The sequence below is a fragment of the Hemitrygon akajei genome, chromosome 27 (assembly GCF_048418815.1).
Source record: "Hemitrygon akajei chromosome 27, sHemAka1.3, whole genome shotgun sequence".
NCBI lineage: Eukaryota > Metazoa > Chordata > Chondrichthyes > Myliobatiformes > Dasyatidae > Hemitrygon > Hemitrygon akajei.
In genome coordinates, this window is record NC_133150.1 from 40,926,257 (window position 1) to 40,944,260 (window position 18,004).

The 18,004-nt window shown below is 42.0% G+C and overlaps 1 protein-coding gene across 1 annotated transcript in view; it reads left to right on the plus strand.

The window, feature by feature from the left end:
- The first annotated feature begins 1,638 nt into the window (after positions 1-1,638).
- The window catches only part of LOC140717010 (uncharacterized), a 61,785-nt gene continuing 45,419 nt past the window's right edge, over positions 1,639-18,004 (plus strand). Inside the window, exons 1-2 of the mRNA XM_073030205.1 lie at positions 1,639-1,782; positions 15,665-15,755. Coding sequence (XP_072886306.1) covers positions 1,639-1,782; positions 15,665-15,755 — 235 coding nt within the window. The remainder of the gene's footprint in view (positions 1,783-15,664; positions 15,756-18,004) is intronic.

The following is an 18,004-nucleotide window of genomic DNA, read 5'->3' on the forward strand; positions in this document are numbered from 1 at the left end:
CTCATTTAGCAGCCTTGTGTGTGACACCTTGTCAAATGCCTTCTAAAAATCTAATTAAGCAACATGTACTCACTCTCCTTTATCTATCACACCTGATATTTCCTCAGAAATTGTCAAGAGACTTATTAGGCAAGATTTCCCTAACTGGAAACCATCATGCTCCTCAAAGCACCACAAAACCTCATCCTTTATAATGGACTCCAACATCTTCCCAACCACTGAAGTCAGGCTAACTGCTCTACAATTCCCTTTCATTTACGTACCTCTTCTTAAAGAGTGGAGTGACATTTCCAATTGTTCATTCCTACAAAACCATTCCAGAATCTAGCTATTCTTGAAAAATCACTACTAATGCCACCACAGTCTCTTCAGCTACCTCTTTCAGAATCCTGGTGTGTAGACTATCTGATCCAGGAGACTTATCTACCTTCAGACCTCTCAGCTACCCAAGCACCTCACCTTAGTAACAGCGACTACACTCACTTCTGCCCCCTGACATTGCTGAATTTTTGTCACACAGCTTGTGCCTTCCTCAGTGACAAATTATGGAAAATACTGAATAGGTTTGTCCTCCATTTCTTTGTCCCGTTTAAACTGCCTACCCCCATCGACCTACACTGAGACCATAAACTTCCATACCCATAATATCCAAACTTCTCTTAAGCATTGATATTGAGCTCACATGCACCACTTATGCTGGGAGATCATTTCACACTCTCATGACCCTCTGACTGACGAAGTTTTCCCTCACGTTCCTGTTTAACTTCTTTCCTTTCACTACTAATGCATAACCTCCAGTTGAAGTCCCACCCAACCTCAGTGGAAAGAGTCTACTAGCATTTACCCTATCTATACCCCTCATAATTTTGTATACCACTCTCAAATCCCCTCTCAGTCTTCTATATTCTGAATAATATAGTCCTCACCTATTCATTTTTTCCTTATAACTCGGGACGTCAAGAACCAGCCATATCCTTGTAAATTTCCTATGTATATTTTCAAACATGCTTACATTTTCCTTAGGTACATGACCAAATCTGCAAACAATATTCCAAATTCAGCCTCAAGAGTATCTTATACAGCCTCAACATAACATCCCATCTCCTGCACTAAATACATTGATTTAAAAAAGCCAATATGCAAAAGCTTTTTTTTTAAGAACCTATCTACCAGTGATGCTACTTTCAATGAATTGTGGACTTGTATTCCCAGATCCCTTTGTGCTTCCACACTCCTCAATGCCCTACTGTTCACTGTGTACCTACCCCAGTTGGTCCTACTGAAGTGCAAATCCACGCACCTGTTTGCATTAAATTCCATCTGCCCTTTCTCAACCCACTTTTCCAGCTGATGTAAATCTCTCGGTAAGCCATGATAGCCTTCCACACCATCATCTACACCCCCAAGTCCTTGGTTTAATCTGCAAATTTGCTGATCCAGTTACCCACATTTTCATCCAGATCATTGATATAGATGACAAACAACACTAGTCATAGGCTTCTAGTTAGAGAGGAATCACTTTAATACCATTCTCTGGTTTCTCCCACAAAGCCGATGTCTTATCTACTTTACTACCTCGTTCTGAATGCCAAGATCACCGGCTAAGATCTGCCACAGTGAATCCCAATCATGTACAGAATGGACAAAAGACTTTCCAACCTCAACCGGTTCAAGGTCAGGAACACGGTCAGCACCATCACTATCACGGAGCTTCCGTATGCGAATGACAACACCTTCGCAGCACACTCTGAAGAAGAGTTCCAATGTATCCTGAATGCCTTTGTCAGTGGCATGTGTCTTGTTTTTATCACGGTCTGCTCCGTGGACTCCGCATTCCAGTTCACGGTCCGGTCCGTGGACTCTGCATTCCAGTTATTCCTTTCTCCCCGTGTCCCGTTGGGCACCTTGATTGAGGCACCTGATCCTCATTTCGAGCCTGCAACATCTATTGCATCTATTCCTTTGCTGAACCGTCATCAGAAACTTGCATCAAGAAGGTCATTACCAGAAGCCAGTCATTAGAAACTCGTGATCTTCGCCAGTGCGGCTATGGACGTTCTGGGCCACCACGAATAGATGGAATCCCGGCTCTGTGTCCAAATTGGAGTCCTGGCTCTGTGTCCAAGTTGGAGACCCAGTGTGAGGGAGTCAATTTTCCTGCAGATATCAGGCTCCTGAACCTGGGTGGATAACCTCAGGCACCCCAACACTGAAATGATCACTGAACATAATCTATGGACTCACCTTCAAGGACTCTACAATTCATGTTCTCAGTATAATATCTGGCCAATTAGCCTAACCTCAGTGGTTGGGAAAGTTTTGGAATCCATTATCGAGGATGAAACTTTGATGTATTTGGAGACTAATGATAAAATAAGTCAAGGTCAGCATGGTTTCTGTGAAGGGAAATATTGCCCGACAAATCTATTAGATTTCTTTGAGGAACTAACATGCAGAGTGAACAAAGTAGAGGCAGTGGATGTCATTTACTTAGATTTTCAGAAGGTGTTTGATGAGGCTCCTTAACAAAGTAAAATCCTATGGTGTTACAGGAAGGATACAGGCATGGATAACAGAATGGCTGACAGGCAGGAGGCAGAAAGTGGGAATAAAAGAGGTCTCTTTTGGTTGGCTGCCAGTGACAAGTGGTGTTCCTCAGTGGTCAGTATTGAGACCATGGCTTTTCACATTGTTTATCAATGATTTAGGTAATGCAATCGATGGCATTGTGGCAAAGTATGTGGATGATATGAAGATAGGTAGAGGGGAAGGTAGTTCTGAGGAAGCAATGCTATTGCAGCAGGACTTAGGCAAATTGGAAGAATGGAGCTGTTGTTCCAACGTGCCGTAAAACTGCCAGCATCATCCCAGTGCCCAAAAAATCAGCTGTGAAGTGCCTGAATGACTATCGCCCTGTAGCGCTGACACCCATTGCCATGAAGTGCTTTGAGAGACTTGTACTCTCACACATTCAGGCGACAATCCAACCTGATCTGGACAAACACCAGTTTGCCTACCGGGCAAACCGCTCCACAGAAGATGCAGTCACAACAGCCCTCCATATTGCTCTGACTCATTTGGAGAAACCGAACACTTATGTGAGGATGTTACTTATCGACTTTAATTCTGCATTTAACACAGTCATCCCCCATAAACTGGTCAGCAAACTGAAAACTCTTGGCCTTGGTTCCTCCCTGTGCTCATGGGTCATGGACTTTCTCACAGACCGACCACAGCAAGTCAGAGTTGGTAATCCCACCTCCATCACCCTCATCTGAAAAACAGGCACCCGCAGGGCTGTGTGCTGAGCCCTATGCTCTACACACACTTCACACATGACTGTACCTCCATCTACACCTCCAACTCCATAATTAAATTTGCGGACGATACCACAGTGGTTGGCCTGATCTTGGACGAGGATGAAACAGCCTATAGGCTCCAAGTGGATCATCTGACAGAGTGGTGTAAGGACAACGACCTGGTCCTTAACACTTCCAAAACAAAAGAGATGATCATTGACTTCAGGAGATCAATGGACAGAGTACACACCCCTCTCCATAAACATGGAGAGGTAGTGGAAAGTGTGGAAAACCTAAAGTTCCTTGCAGTTATGTTGTCAAAACAGCTGACATGGACCACCAATACGTGGCAGATAGAGTACAGGGTTGGGAAATGTATGATGATGCATTTTGGTAAAAGGAACAATAGGGTGGGCTATTATCTAAACGGGGAGAAGGTTCAAACATCAGAGGGACTATGGAGTCCTCGTGCAGGACTCCCAGAAGGTTAATCTACAGGGTGAATCTATGGTAAAGAAGGCCAATGCAGTGTTGGCATTTATATCAAGGGGATTAGAGTATAAAAGCAAAGAGCCTTAAGAAGATATCAGCCAGGCCGCACTTAAGGTGTTGCAGACAGCCAAGTGATTCTGTAGTTTTGAACTTCCCATGATTCAGGACATTTGCCCCAGGGAATCAGACAGCATTTGTCTGGATAGATCACACTTTGAAAAATAGAAACATAGAAAACCTACAGCACAATACAGCCACTTCGGCCCTCAAAGCTGTGCCAAACATGTCCTTATGTTAGAAATTACCTAATGTTACCCATAGGCCTCTATTTTTCTAAGCTCCATGTACCTATTCAGGAGTCTCTTAAAAGACGCTATTGTATCCGCCTCCATCACCATCACTGGCAGCCCATTCCACGCACTCACCACTCTCTGCATAAAAAACCTACCCCTGACATCTCCTCCTTTCCTACTTCTAAGCACCTTAAAACTGTGCCCTCTCATGCTAGCTATTTCAGCCCTTGGAAAAAGCCTCTGACAAGCCACACAATCAATGCCTCTTATCATTTTATACACCTCTATCAGGTCACCTTTCATCCTCCGTCTCTCCAAAGAGAAAAGGCCAAGTTCACTCAACCTGTACTCATAAGGCATGCTCTCCAATCCAGGCAACATCCTTGTAAACCTCCTTGGCACCCTTTCTATGGTTTCCACATCCTTCCTGCAGTGAGGTGACCAGAACTGAGCACAGTACTCCGAGTGGGGTCTGACCAGAGTCCTATATAGCTGCAACGTTACCTCTCAGCTCCTAAACTCAATCCCACAATCGATGAAGGCCAATGCACCGCATGCCGTCTTAACCACAGTGTAACCTTGAAAGATCTAATGGAGATATTGGGAAGGTAGCTACTGAGAAGGTGAGCAAATATGTGCAGTTTCAGGTGTCAGGGAGACCATGGGAGTGAGATAGGAAAGATAGAAATTTCTTCTCCTTAGATAAGTGTGAACTGTTAGTTTACTGTGCTCTATTATTCTGCGGGAAATAGACACTACAGGAGTTGTCTACTCACACAGATAATTTACCATCAAATGGAATTGATTTGGTTTAAGAATGGATCTGATGTGGATTTTACCCCATTGTGAATGTGTAATTCCATTTAGATTGTTTCCTCTCACATTTAACTGAAGCAAAGTGAAATCCCCTCAGAGCTTCTGAATTGCACCGACAGATGGAATAGAATTCGAATTGAATTGAATTGACTTTATTTCATACATTCTTTACATACATGAGGAGTAAAAAATTGTTACATTACATCTCAATCTAAATGCACAATGTGCAATCATAGTAATTTATAATAATTTATGATAAATAGAACTGTCAATGCAATATAGAGGACACTCAAGTCAGCGTGAGTTCATCAGCCTGATGGGTTGGTGAAAGAAGCTGTCCCGGAGCCTGTTGGTCCTGGCTGTTATGCTGCGGTACCGCTTCCTGGTTGGTAGCAGCTGGAATAGATTGTGGTTGGGATGGTTTGGGTCCCCAATGGCCCACAGGCCCTTTTTACACACCTGTCTCTGTAAATGTCCTGAATCATAGAAAGTTCGCAACTACAGGTGTGCTGGGCTGTCCGCACCACTCTCTACAGGGTCCTGCGATTAAAGGAGGTACAGTTCCCACACCAGGCAGTGATGCAGCCAGTCAGGATGCTCTCAATTGTGCCCCTATAGAAATTTTTTAGGATCTGGGGGCCCATACCAAACATCCTCAACTGTCTGAGGAATTCAGAAGAGGTGAGCTTTCAAGGTTTAAGGAGAAGAGAGAATGAAGCCAAGTATGTCTGCTGAGTTTGCATGAAAAGCCCCTTCTACATCACACTTATTTTCCACTTTGCTCCCTCCTCAGCAGCAAGTTCCCAAAAATTATGTCAACACGGGTGAAAAGCTGGTGGAACTCCTTTGACTAGGCAGAATCTATAGAAAAGAGTACATGATTGATCTTTCAGGCTGAGTCACTTCATCAGGACTCACATCATGTCTTCCTCGTGTGTCGCATTTGATTGAATTATCTTCAAGGCAAGTCCATAACTTTCCAAGATTTGGAACAGACAGGGATGGTAAAGTAAGTGTCAAAGAGGGCTTCTGGCATTGGATGAGCAATGAACATTCAAGAATTCATGTTGCAGAAGAGATTCAACAGGTTGGTGCCAGTATTAGAGGACCACAAGACCAAAAAGGCATAGGAGCAGAATTAAGCCTTCTCGACCATATTCTCCTGCCACCCCCATACCCTTTGATGCCTTTATGAATCAAGAACCTATCAAACTCCACTTTAAATATATTGAATGACTTGGCCTCCACAGCCATCCATGGCAATGAATGCAACAGATTCACCACCCTATGTCTAAAGAACGTTTCTGTACTCTGAGGCTGTGCCGCCCGGTTGTAGACTCATTTACTGCAGAAACCATCCTCTCTGCAACCACTCTCTCTATCAATATTCAATAGGTTTCAATGAGACACCCCCCCCCCCAATTCTTCTAAACTGCAGTGAGCATGTTTAAGTCATGCAAAAAATAAAACTTCTGGAGTCATGTGGGATCTGAGGAGACAGAGTGGACACATTTCAGATTACCGTAATCTCCTGTTTCAGGACACCTCCAGCCATTTACAGTTCTGATTAGAACATCTGCTGTTGCTTGTGTCTAATATTTCAACTCTTTTCACCATTTCATTCAGTCTTTAGATATTGTTCAAGTATTTCTATCTTGATAAATATAGCCAAAAGCTTTCCAGATTCTCACGTACCACACACCGGTTGCGTCACCCTTGGTATTTTGTTCAAACCTCCATCTGTCTTCTTCCTCATTTTTATTTCACAGTTATTTCTCTCTGAGGGCAGACAGGTCCTGGCTGGGACTCTGTGAATAAAACAATGTGGACATCGATTATTCTGATCGGTTTCCTGTCTGGTGAGTGACAAATTGTGCTGGACGTTTGCATAATCAGTGTTGGTTTGGGGATCGTACACCATTTTCAGAACAGTACTTGAATATCTGTAGGCACAAAAGATGTCAGAAACTGGAGTTGAGAGTACACTCCTGGAGGAACTCAGTGGGTCAAGCAGCTTCTGTCAGGGGGAGGGGAATTGTCAATGGTTTGGGTCAAGGCCCTGTATCAGGTGTGAATGGAGAGCTAGATTGTGTAAATAGGAGTGGGGGAGGTGTGAGACTGAGTCCACTAGGTGGTCGGGACTGAGGAGGGGTGAAGCACGACAGGAAAAGTGAATGAGGAGGAACAGGGGTGGAGTTTGGAGATGGGTGAGAGGTGGAAGCAGATAAAGGAGAAAAGGGGAATAGTGTGGAGCCAAGTGGGGGGAGAATATGTCCAGGTGGAGATTTCTAGAGGCTGCTAAGTGGGAACATCAGGACTACCGTTGCTGGAATCTGATCACACGCTGCAAGGATCACTATGAAAATTGACGTTATTCTCTTGATATCAGTGTCTTTCCTGCGCCATTTCAGTGGGGCAATTAGTAAAGAACATTACTAGATGTGGAGTCAAAGATAAGCCAGGGTGGGTAGAGATGAGAGATGTCTGTCCCTAAATGCCTTTCTGATCCAGATGGGATTTTGACAATCTTGTAGTTGATCATTATCATTATTGACATGTGGTTTTTAATTCCAGAAATAATTAATCAGTTTTAAACTCTCAATGTATCCCAACAGCAATTGAATGATTTCTAGACACTGAAGTGGTAATGACCACTGTTGCACCAACTTCTAACTGCACATAGAAATACGTGACAGGTACAAAATATAAACTTTCCATCAGAGCCAGAGGTCACAGTTTCAGACATCATGACGGGTTTCTTTCTGCAGCTTATAAACTTATCTGAAAGTGAGGAGGAAGTCAGGTCATTGGCATCATGGAGAGAATTGAAACATGAACTCAAGTGATCGTACCAGCCCCTGACTCAACCCTGGAATGCACGAAACACACTCAAACTTCCATGTACAGTAGTGCTATCTATCCCAAATAAATTACCTGGGACCTTTGTGTACATTTGAAAGTTAAGCATGATCTGAGGTAATTTATAATTCAATATTGCAGCTCTCCCTCAGTACTGCAGTGAAAGTACTGGGTTTCTGCTCAGTACTCTGGAGTGGGAAGTGAACCCACAATGTACTGACACAGGGGAGAGAGCACTGACACAGTAACAGCACTGACTGCACTTCACACCAAAATCATTGTCTGTGGTGTCAGGGACCACATGCTGGACGCGACCTGGACCTGTTTTACCATCATGTTAAAAAATATTTGTTTACATTAAGTTGTTCCTTTCCCCTCAAATCTGAAAATGCCTCCCTCAGTTTCAGGTGCATTGTGGGCAGAGGAATGTGGAAGAGGAGTTGTGGGAAGAGCGATCACAATCGGTTGTCACTATGAAGCAAAATACTGCTCACACACAAAGTATTGGTGCCATGGATGGACTCACGAATGTTCAGTTTTAGTGGAAACAAACGGGCAACACGGACGGAGGGGACGAGTGTCAATCACAGATAACCCGGAACAGGAAATATTTACTGTTACTATGGAGAATCTTCACTCAGGAGATTCAGGATGGTACAGCTGTGGAATTTCAATACCAGGTGCCGATCCGATGTTTAACGTACATTTACAAGTATCTAATGGTAGGTTTCTCAGTGATTAACTTTGTGCCTTCAGTGAAATAAATGTCTCATCCATGTTTCCTCTGGGAAGGGTCAGCGCATTAGATGTCTTGGGCAGTGATGACCTGCCGATCCCAGGGTTACGTTTGTTGAATGGAGAAATACCCATCTCGTGGATGTGTCTGTAGAACAGCAATCTCCCCCTCCTCCTGCTCAGCCTCAGGACAGAGTACAAGTTCTTTGTCCAGACTCTGTCCATCCCTCACTCTCTCTGCATTAATATCAGTGCCAAATGTTTCCCTCTCTATGGCAGGTTACTGAACCCAGTCACGATTTCATTTTCTCCTGAAAGCCTCCAACCATGTGATGGATACCTCACAAGCTGCTGCCTTTAAACACTCAATGGCCACTTCATTTGATACTTCCTAAGCTTAATAAAAATGTCAGCTGAGTTTATCTCTATGCTCTTCTGCTGCTATGGCTGACTAATTTCAAGGTTCAATGTGTTGTGTGTTCAGCTGCTCTTCTACACACCAATGTCATAAAACATGGTTATTTGATTTCCAGTCATCTATCTATCAGCTTGAACCAGTCTGGCTATTCTTCTCTGACTTCTCTCATTGACAAGGCATTTTGCTCACATAATTGCTGATCACCGGATATTTCTTGTTTTTCACACCATTCTCTGTAAACTCTAGAGACTTTTGTACATGACAATCCCAGGAGATCAACAGCTTCTGAGATACTCAAACCTCCCCTTCTGGCACCTGCTATTATTCCATGTCAAAGTCACTAAGATCACATTTCTTCCCCGTTCTGATGTTTGCCCTGAACAACCACTGAACCTTTTGACTATGTCTGCATGCTTTTATGTACTGCGTTGCTGCCAGGTGATAGACTAATTAGATATTTGCATTAACAAGCAGGTGAACAGGTGTATCTAATAAAGTGGCAGAAGAGTGTTTGATTTTCAGATTTTCATTCAGTGTCTGATTGTGGAGTTCCTTTCCACAAAACCTGTGTCAGTTCCTGTGCTTCAATATCTGTCACCAGCAAATGTCTCACGTCTCGGGGGTTCACTATCAGTGCCCTGTGAGTTCCTCCAGCGATCCCTTCCCATTCAGTACACCTGGCATAAAAAAAAACTCATCTGAAGATCAAAAGACCTCAGACACAGATGAACTGGCTCCTCCTGGTCAATCTTTAAACCTCCAGGCCCATAGCTATTACCGCAGAGCCTTGAATAGGCTTGGAATAAAATCCAGTGGAATGGTAAATATGATAACCTTCAACAACAGAGAGATCTGCAGTTTTGTGACAGAAATCAATGGCACCAGTAAGTTCTACTTTCAAGGGAGGATACATTTAAATATTTATTTTTGTTTCTGTATTTCTGCTGCTCTTATACTTCGAGTGAGGGTAAGGAATTTCTTTGCATTTGTAGAAGCTACACATCACAGCCTCCATGGAGTAGAAATAAAGTGTAGTGAACAGTTACGTCTGTTGCTTCCTCCAGGAACATGTGGAGCACTTTTCACACAGTTGGACTTGCACATCCAGACAAGTGGAGAGCATTCCAGTCATACTTCTGGTTTCTGCATTAATGATGCTGGAATGGGTGTTGTGTTGTTAGACAGTCACACTGTCATAAAAATAAAAGGAAGGACATATGATATAGCAAACAATTTGTGTTAAGTTAGAGAATTGGGAAAGGAACAAGAAAAACAATAAGGAGAGAAAAGATGAAATATGAAGGAAAACTAGCCAATAATATAAAAGTGGAGACCAAAAGAATTTCAGATATGTTGTTACATACCCCGTAACTGGGTGTCAGACCAGCAGAGATAGAAGTATCCGTTGGAGTCTGGTGGTTCCAAACTAAAGGTGTTTATTAATAAAAATAAGCAAACCCATATCAATAATGCAAATATACATATAACACAAAGTAGCAGTAATAAACCTAAAAGTGTGGGAATAATAATAATCAATAATAAACAAGTTTTATCGATGTCTAGGGGTAAATGAATTGTCATAGAAAAGTATAAAGTTCAGTTCAGTTCACGAGTGCTGATGTAGTTATGGTTGTATTGTAATCGTTGGAGAGAGAGAGAGAGCGAGCGAGATGTAACAGCTACAGCAGCCAAACCTTCCTTTGCTTTCTTAATCCGTCGTATCGGTGTGGTCATTCAGTTATGACCTCTCTGTCCTTCTGCTGGACCGTTCTTCTGTGGTGGACTCATCACTCTGGCATGAGTGGACACACACACAAGTCCCCACCGGCCCTGCTTTTACACTGATAGCCTTACTGACCGACCTCCTGGTTCAGCCTCCAAAGCCCCCACCTTTCTTGTGGGTTCCAACACTCAATCAGTGTCCACTGGCATGTCTGGCAGGTGTCTCTCCAGACCTGTCTTTTTATCGCTACTAACGGGGACTCAGCTATCCATCACTCCTGAATGACTGTGTCCATCAAATAAGGCCACTCCTTCAGTCCACTGAGGAATGTTATTGAGCAAACTATTGTCCTTGCAGCGAAACAGTAAATAATTTGAAAAGGAGTCACAAGACAGTTAATCAGCAATTTCCCCCTCTCTCTTATCTGTCGCAGATGCTCTTGCCTGTTTTTCGTCTCTCTTTCATGGTCAGCATAGCAACAGTAATAGTTTGTGTTTCTCGGGGGGGGGATGGTTAACTCTTCACCCCATTGTCCATCAGGTCTGTTCATCACTCATAACAATATGAAGAGTAAAATAGAAGCACAAATGGATATCAGATGCTGAAGAAGTAGTTATGAGAGATGAAGAAATAGAGGACAAACTTATTCAGTATTTTGCATAATTTGTCACTAAAAAAGACACAAGCAGTGTGACAGAAATTCAGCAATGTCAGGGCGCAGAAGTGAGTGTTGCTGTTGTTACTAAGGTGAGGTGATTGGGAAGATGAGTGGCCTGAAGGTAGATAAGTCACCTGGATCAGATATACTGCAAGCTAGGGCTCTGAAAGTGGAAGCTGAAGAGACTGTGGAGGCATTACTAGTGATCTTTCAAGAATAACTGGATTCTGGAATGGTTTTGTAGGACTGAACAATTGGAAATTGCACTCCACTCTTTAAGAAGAGATGTAGGTAAATGAAAGAGAATTACAGACTAGCTAGCCTGACTTCCATGTTTGGGAAGACATTTCAAAGGCTGAGGTTTTAGGGTGCATGATAAAATATGATTTCCTGTTGGGGAAATCTTGCCTAAAAAATCTGTTGGATATTTTTGAGGAACTATCAGGTGGGATTAACAAAGGAGAGTCAGTACATGTTGCTTACTTGGATTTTTAGAAGGCATTTGACAAGATGCCACAGATGAGGCCGCAAAATGAGATAAGAAGCCACATTATTACTGAAAAGATTCCAGCAGGGAAAGAAGATTGATTGACTGAAAAGAGACAAAGAGAGTGAATAAAGGGCCCCTTTCTGGTTGCCTATCTGTGACTCGGGGTGTTCTGTAGTGGACTGTGTTGGGACGGCTTCTTTTCACGTTTTGTGGAATGATTTGGTTTTGATGGCTCTATGGCAAAGTTTGGGGACAATAAAGTCAGAGTTTGCACAGTTTGTTGTTCATTGATCCGGCTTACAATTACTGTTCTGTAGATTTTCTAAGATTTCCTACAGAAAAAGAATCTCAGGGTTGCATGCGGTGACCTGTCTGTACTCTGATAACACATTTTTACTTTGAATAAGTGAGAATCTCACTAAAACCTGAACCATACTGAAAGGCTGAGATAGAGTGGATTTGGGGAGGATGTTTTGCTGTAGTGGGGGTGTACAGGACCAAAGGGCACAGTCTCAGAACACAACATTTAATTTTATTTATTTAGCAATAGAGTGCCGATTCTGCCCTTCTGACCCTTCGAGACACACCAGCCCAGCAAACCTTAACAAAACCAATTCACCCTAACCTAATCACAGGGCAATTTACAATGACCAATGAACTTACCTGGTACACCTCTGGACTGTGGGAGAAAACGGAAGCACTCGTGGAAATCCCACGCATTCCATGAGGAGGACGTGCTTTACAACAGATGTGAGGTGAAAATTCTTCAGCCAGAGGGGGGTGAATCTCTGGGATTTGTGCATCAGATACTATTGAGGCCAAGTTATTGGGTATATTTGAAGCAGAGCTTAATAATTTGTTGATTAGAAAGGGCATGAAAGGTTATGGGAGAAGGCAGGTGTTTTGGATTGAGTGGGATAACAAACCAGCCATGATGGAGTGGCAGATCAGACCAGATGGGCTGAATGGCCTAATTCTGCTTCGATGTCTCATGGTCACCATTAATTTTAGAACTTTTTGAGTACAGGAATGCCCATCATAGGCGAGAGACAGGCCTGTTGTTCAGGTTGACACACCGCAAGGCTGACTTATCTCTGTCCTGATCTGAGGCTGCGACCTGCAATTAACGGTCTGCTAAATCAGCTCCAGTGATGACTGACTTTGTGCCTGTGACTCAATTCTGAAAGTAATTTGCATACTTTTATGGTTTGCATCGAATCAAATGCAGCGAGACGTGACAGGTTCAGGTGTTCATGCAAGCATTTACAGGTAGAAACAAATGTTGGTGGTTGTTATTAATGATGGATTTCACTGTATGTTCTGATGAACATGTCACAAATTAATCACATCTTTAATCGTTAAATGTTCATTGAGTAACAGATCACATTTGGTCCACCATGCCCATGTAACTATTGGTCCAACAATTGTGATCTTTTGTTCTTGCAGTTACAAAGCAGATGAAATTGAATTTCAGCAGTCCTGATGAAGGGTCTGGACCCAAAATGCCAACTGTACTCTTTTCCATAGATGCTGCCTGGCCTGCTGACTTCCTCCAGAATTTTGTGTGTGTTACTTGGTTCTCCAACATCTGCAGATCTTCGCTTGTTTGAAATTGAATTTTATTTTCTTTTAACAGGGCCATTTCATTTCTGTGAAAATACTGTAATGGAATTGATGACAACTGAACAAAGGGAAGGATCTTCATCAGATCAGATGTAAAGTATAAGGTTTTCTCTACATGTGGTTTCACTGCTACTGCTTCCAAGTAGAGCCAGTTGGGAGAGAAATTTGTTTCTCTTTAACTGGTGTTAAACAAATTTGACATGATTAACTTCAATGTAATCATGTATTGGAAACTGATTATTTCTGATTTTCTAGTATAAGTATCAAACCCAAGATCAAAGATAATCTTCTTATCCTAAACTTTTAATAATTTAAGCATAGCAGTTGGAGTATAGTGTTAAGTTCTGGTCACCTCATTATTGTAGGACGTAGTAGCTTGAGAAGAGATTTACCAGGATGCTTCCTGGTACAGGCAACATGTTTTATGAGGATAGGCTGAGTGAGAGATGTAGTTTTGCTTTGGACTGAAGGAGAATGAGAGGGGACTTGATAGAGGTGTACAAGCTGATAGGAATCATAAGCAGATTGAATAGCCAGCATCTTTTTTCCTTGGCTTTTTCCGCAACCAATATTCTCACTTTCAAGTACGCTTCATATCATGTTCTCAGTATTTATTTCTTATTTAATTATTATTATTTCTTTCTTTTTTGTATTTGCACACTTTGCTGTTTCCTACGCTCTGTTTGAACAAGCAAGTTGGAACCCCTGTTCTAAATGCTCGAATTTTCAGATTCACTTCATGGGCTCTTTAGCCATTGGGTTATGAGTGAGCCCCATGTGCATTGTTGATTTTGATTCCTCCATTGCCATACCTATCACTGTATATTTAATGTATTCCAATTATTGAGATACAACATGGAATGGGCCCTTCCGGCCCTTCAAAACACACTGCCTAGCAACCCCCAGTTTAACCCTAACCAAATCACAGGATAATTTACAATAAGCAACTACCCAACTAACAGACATATTTCTGGATTCTGTGAGGAGACTGGAGCACCATGGAAAACCAATGCATTCCATGAGGAGGACATATAGACTCCTTACAAAAAACATTAAAATTGAACTCTGACGCCCCAAGCTAATTAGTGTCATGCTAATTGCCACGTTGCCATGGTGCCCAAGGGATATTGAGATTATTGAGTCACCTTGCTGATTACTTTTCTGGACTTCTTTTAATTGTCCTTATTGATCTGTGTATTTCATCCCCAACTCCTTTCTTCAATTAATTCTTGATCATTTATCAACTTTCACACAGCACCTGTCCATAAGGTTTCATTGTTGAACTTCTGAAGATCTGTGTCCTCTTTCAGCAATACTGATTATATTTTTCACACTCACAATGAGACATATGTTGAAATGCTCTCAGGCCTGCACATGCTGGAACCTCCCAGTCGCCACCTGACTAATAGAATTCACCTGCCTTTCATTCTGGACTCATTATTTAACCCCAGTAATCAACCACAGTTCTTGTTCACCTATCAAACCAACTGGCCTTCACTCTCCATGCATAAAGTTTACCCTGTTGCATTTATTTTCTGTTCTTTCTTGTTCTGTGACCCGTCATGACTTGTTATTTTGTGGTCTATCAGTGAAGTATTGTTTACTGCTAAACTGTCTCTGCTGCTCGATTTTGGTCAAGCCTCCTCTACATTTCCTGACAAACGTATCATTTTGCATCAAATCAAGTCAGCAAAGATTTTACTGGGCACCCCACAAGTGTTGCCATACTTCCAGTGCTAACATCGCATGCCAATAGCACACTAACCCTAACCCATATGTATTTGGAATATGGGAGGAAACTGGAGCCCCCGGATGAAGTCCATGCGGTCACAGGGGGAATGTACAAACTCCTTACAGACAGTGGCAGGAATTGAACCCAATGTTACAGCTCACTGTTGTAAATCATTTTGTTAACCACTATGGACCATTTCAATGACATTAGATAATCCCCAGACTCGTCGTTACCCAACCTCATCATTTCCTTTCCTGCCATTGCTAAATTCATCTCCATTATGTACTGTCACACCATACAGTATCTGCAGTCGTGTTTCAGCAATTACATCTCCAAATGATGATCATAGGTTATCTTCCCTCCCTCAGTCCAGCATGAGATTAATCTCCCAGCTGAACTATCCTGGCCTTGCTGCTTTTATTGCTCCACTTCACTCATTTCACAGAGGAACCAGGAGGTAAATATTTCAAATACCAAGGTGTCTCCTCTCCTGCCACTGATTCTGTATCTCTTCCCCTTTGTTCAGTTACATGACATGGAAAGTGGGATGCTGACTGTTCTTTGCTCTGCTGGGAATCTGGACTATCGCTGTCACATGGTTCGTAAGAGACAAAAAGGTAAGTCTAGGTCAGTAGATGCTCCCGATGGTTTCCATGAATTGGAACATAAAACATTGAACATTACAGCACAGTACATGCCCTTCGATAGACCATGTTGTGCTGACCTCTTAACCAACTCTGGCATCAATCTAACGTTTCTCTCCTATATAGCCTTCAACTTCTCTGTGAGTTTTTAAAATGTAGCTAATGTATCTGCCTCCAGAACCAACCCTGGTAGTAGGTGCCATACATTCGCAGCTCTCTGTGTAAAAAAAAAAAGCTTGCCTCTGACATTCCCTCAATGCATTTCTCCAATCACCTTGAATTATGCCCCCTTGTGTTAAACATTTCTGCTCTTGGAAAATGCGCATTCAATTTTTTGCCTCTTATCATCTTGTACATATCTATCGAGTTACCTCATCTTTCTTCACACTAAATTCATTCAAATATGACTATCATTTAAAGGAAAAAAACATTCATGTAGAACTTTTAACCTTTTGTCAAACCAAAGTTGCATGAAGATGTTATACTGTAAGTAGGTTTTCGCACACTGTCCATGTGAAGAATGAAGTCCAGTACTCGACAAGAAAATATATTGGACACTGTACTTCACTCAGAATTCTGTTGCGAGGTGTCCGCATGAAATGTAACTCAAAGTCAATGCCCACTTTATTTCCAATGCACAAGCTGTTGCATACACATCACCCGAGTGCAACATTACAGGCACACAGCATCATACAGTATTGCATAGTTCCCGGTGTCAATCAATCTGATAATTTCACTTTTGCTTTTACAGAGACGTGATCAATCAGATCCTCACAGCCTAGTCCATGAGATAAAGTGAATGTTCGCAGATTACACCGACCGTGGGGGAGTTTTCCAGCAAGATTAAATGTCACTTTTCAAGCTTTGTGGAACTTCTATGCAGAATTAATCTTCAGTCATTAAAACATTGACTTAATGAAGGTGAAATCAAACCAAATAATTTTGTCATGCTTCAAGATACTGGCTTTGTTTAATTGAAATCCAATTGCAACACTTCACCCACACTGATCTTAATGTTATGCCATTTTTCTAGATTTCCGGCAGAAACCCAGTATCAATTTTTAACCTTTTTATGATCATGAACTGCTCAGAATTCTTTTACCATGTTAACATCTCTTCTCGGGCTTCCATTCAGGTACAGGTATCAATTATAACCAACATTTTGATGACAAACTCTGCCATCTTCTTCAGGGATCTTCCTCATCATCGCTGAAGAAGATGGCAGAGTTTGTTATCGAAAAGTCAGTTATAATTGATGCCTGTACCCGCTTGAAGCCCAAGAAAAGTTTATTTGTCATATTTGTCAGGAAAGCAGTAGATCCTTTTCATGTTAAAATCTGTTCTGTTAGATTCAAATTACTATTTTCACTGTTGGTTAATTCAATAAACAATTATAAGCATATTAATGAAAATGCTTCTTCATAAAGTTCTGTTTTCAATAAAAACTGCATCCATTCATTCTGTATAGAATATGACTTCACTCATTAATTCAGGGTCCTAGATCCTCCTTAAGGTGTCAATGGCTGGAAATTTTCTGGAGAGTGAACCAAATAATCTTCAGATCAAGATATCCCAATGGAATGATTTTATTGAAACATGTTGACCTGAATTATTAGCTTTGTTGTTTTCCTTATAGTTGCTGCTGACCTGTTGAGTATTTCCATCATCGGCAGATTTCATTTCAGATAGGCAGGATGTTTTCCTTATGTATTTAGGAATATTATTACACAGTGAAGGCATCTTGGCATCATGCCTGATCTAAACAGTGGTATCTCATTTATTATGTCATTGGCCGAGCTAGGGACTGCCATGATGTGTATATGACAAAGGTCATGATTGGCAAAGATGACAGCTGGACAGATTGTAGGCAGATCTGTCCTCCATGGCATAGTCATAGAAAAATCCAGCACATCAACAGCCCCTTCAGCCCATCTAGCCTATGCCAATGCATTTAAATTGCCTGCTCCCATCTACTTGCACCAGCACCATCGCCGTCCATATCCCAACTATCCATGAACTTATCAAAACTTTTCATAAATGTGGAAATTAAGCTTGCATGCACACTTGCTGTGCAGTTCATTGGATACTATCACGACCCACTGAGTGAACAAGTTTCACTGATGTTAACCTTAAACCTTTCACCTTTCACCCTTATCGCATGACATCTAGTTATTGCCCCACCCAACTTCAGTGGAAAAAGCCTGCTTGCATTTACCCTATCT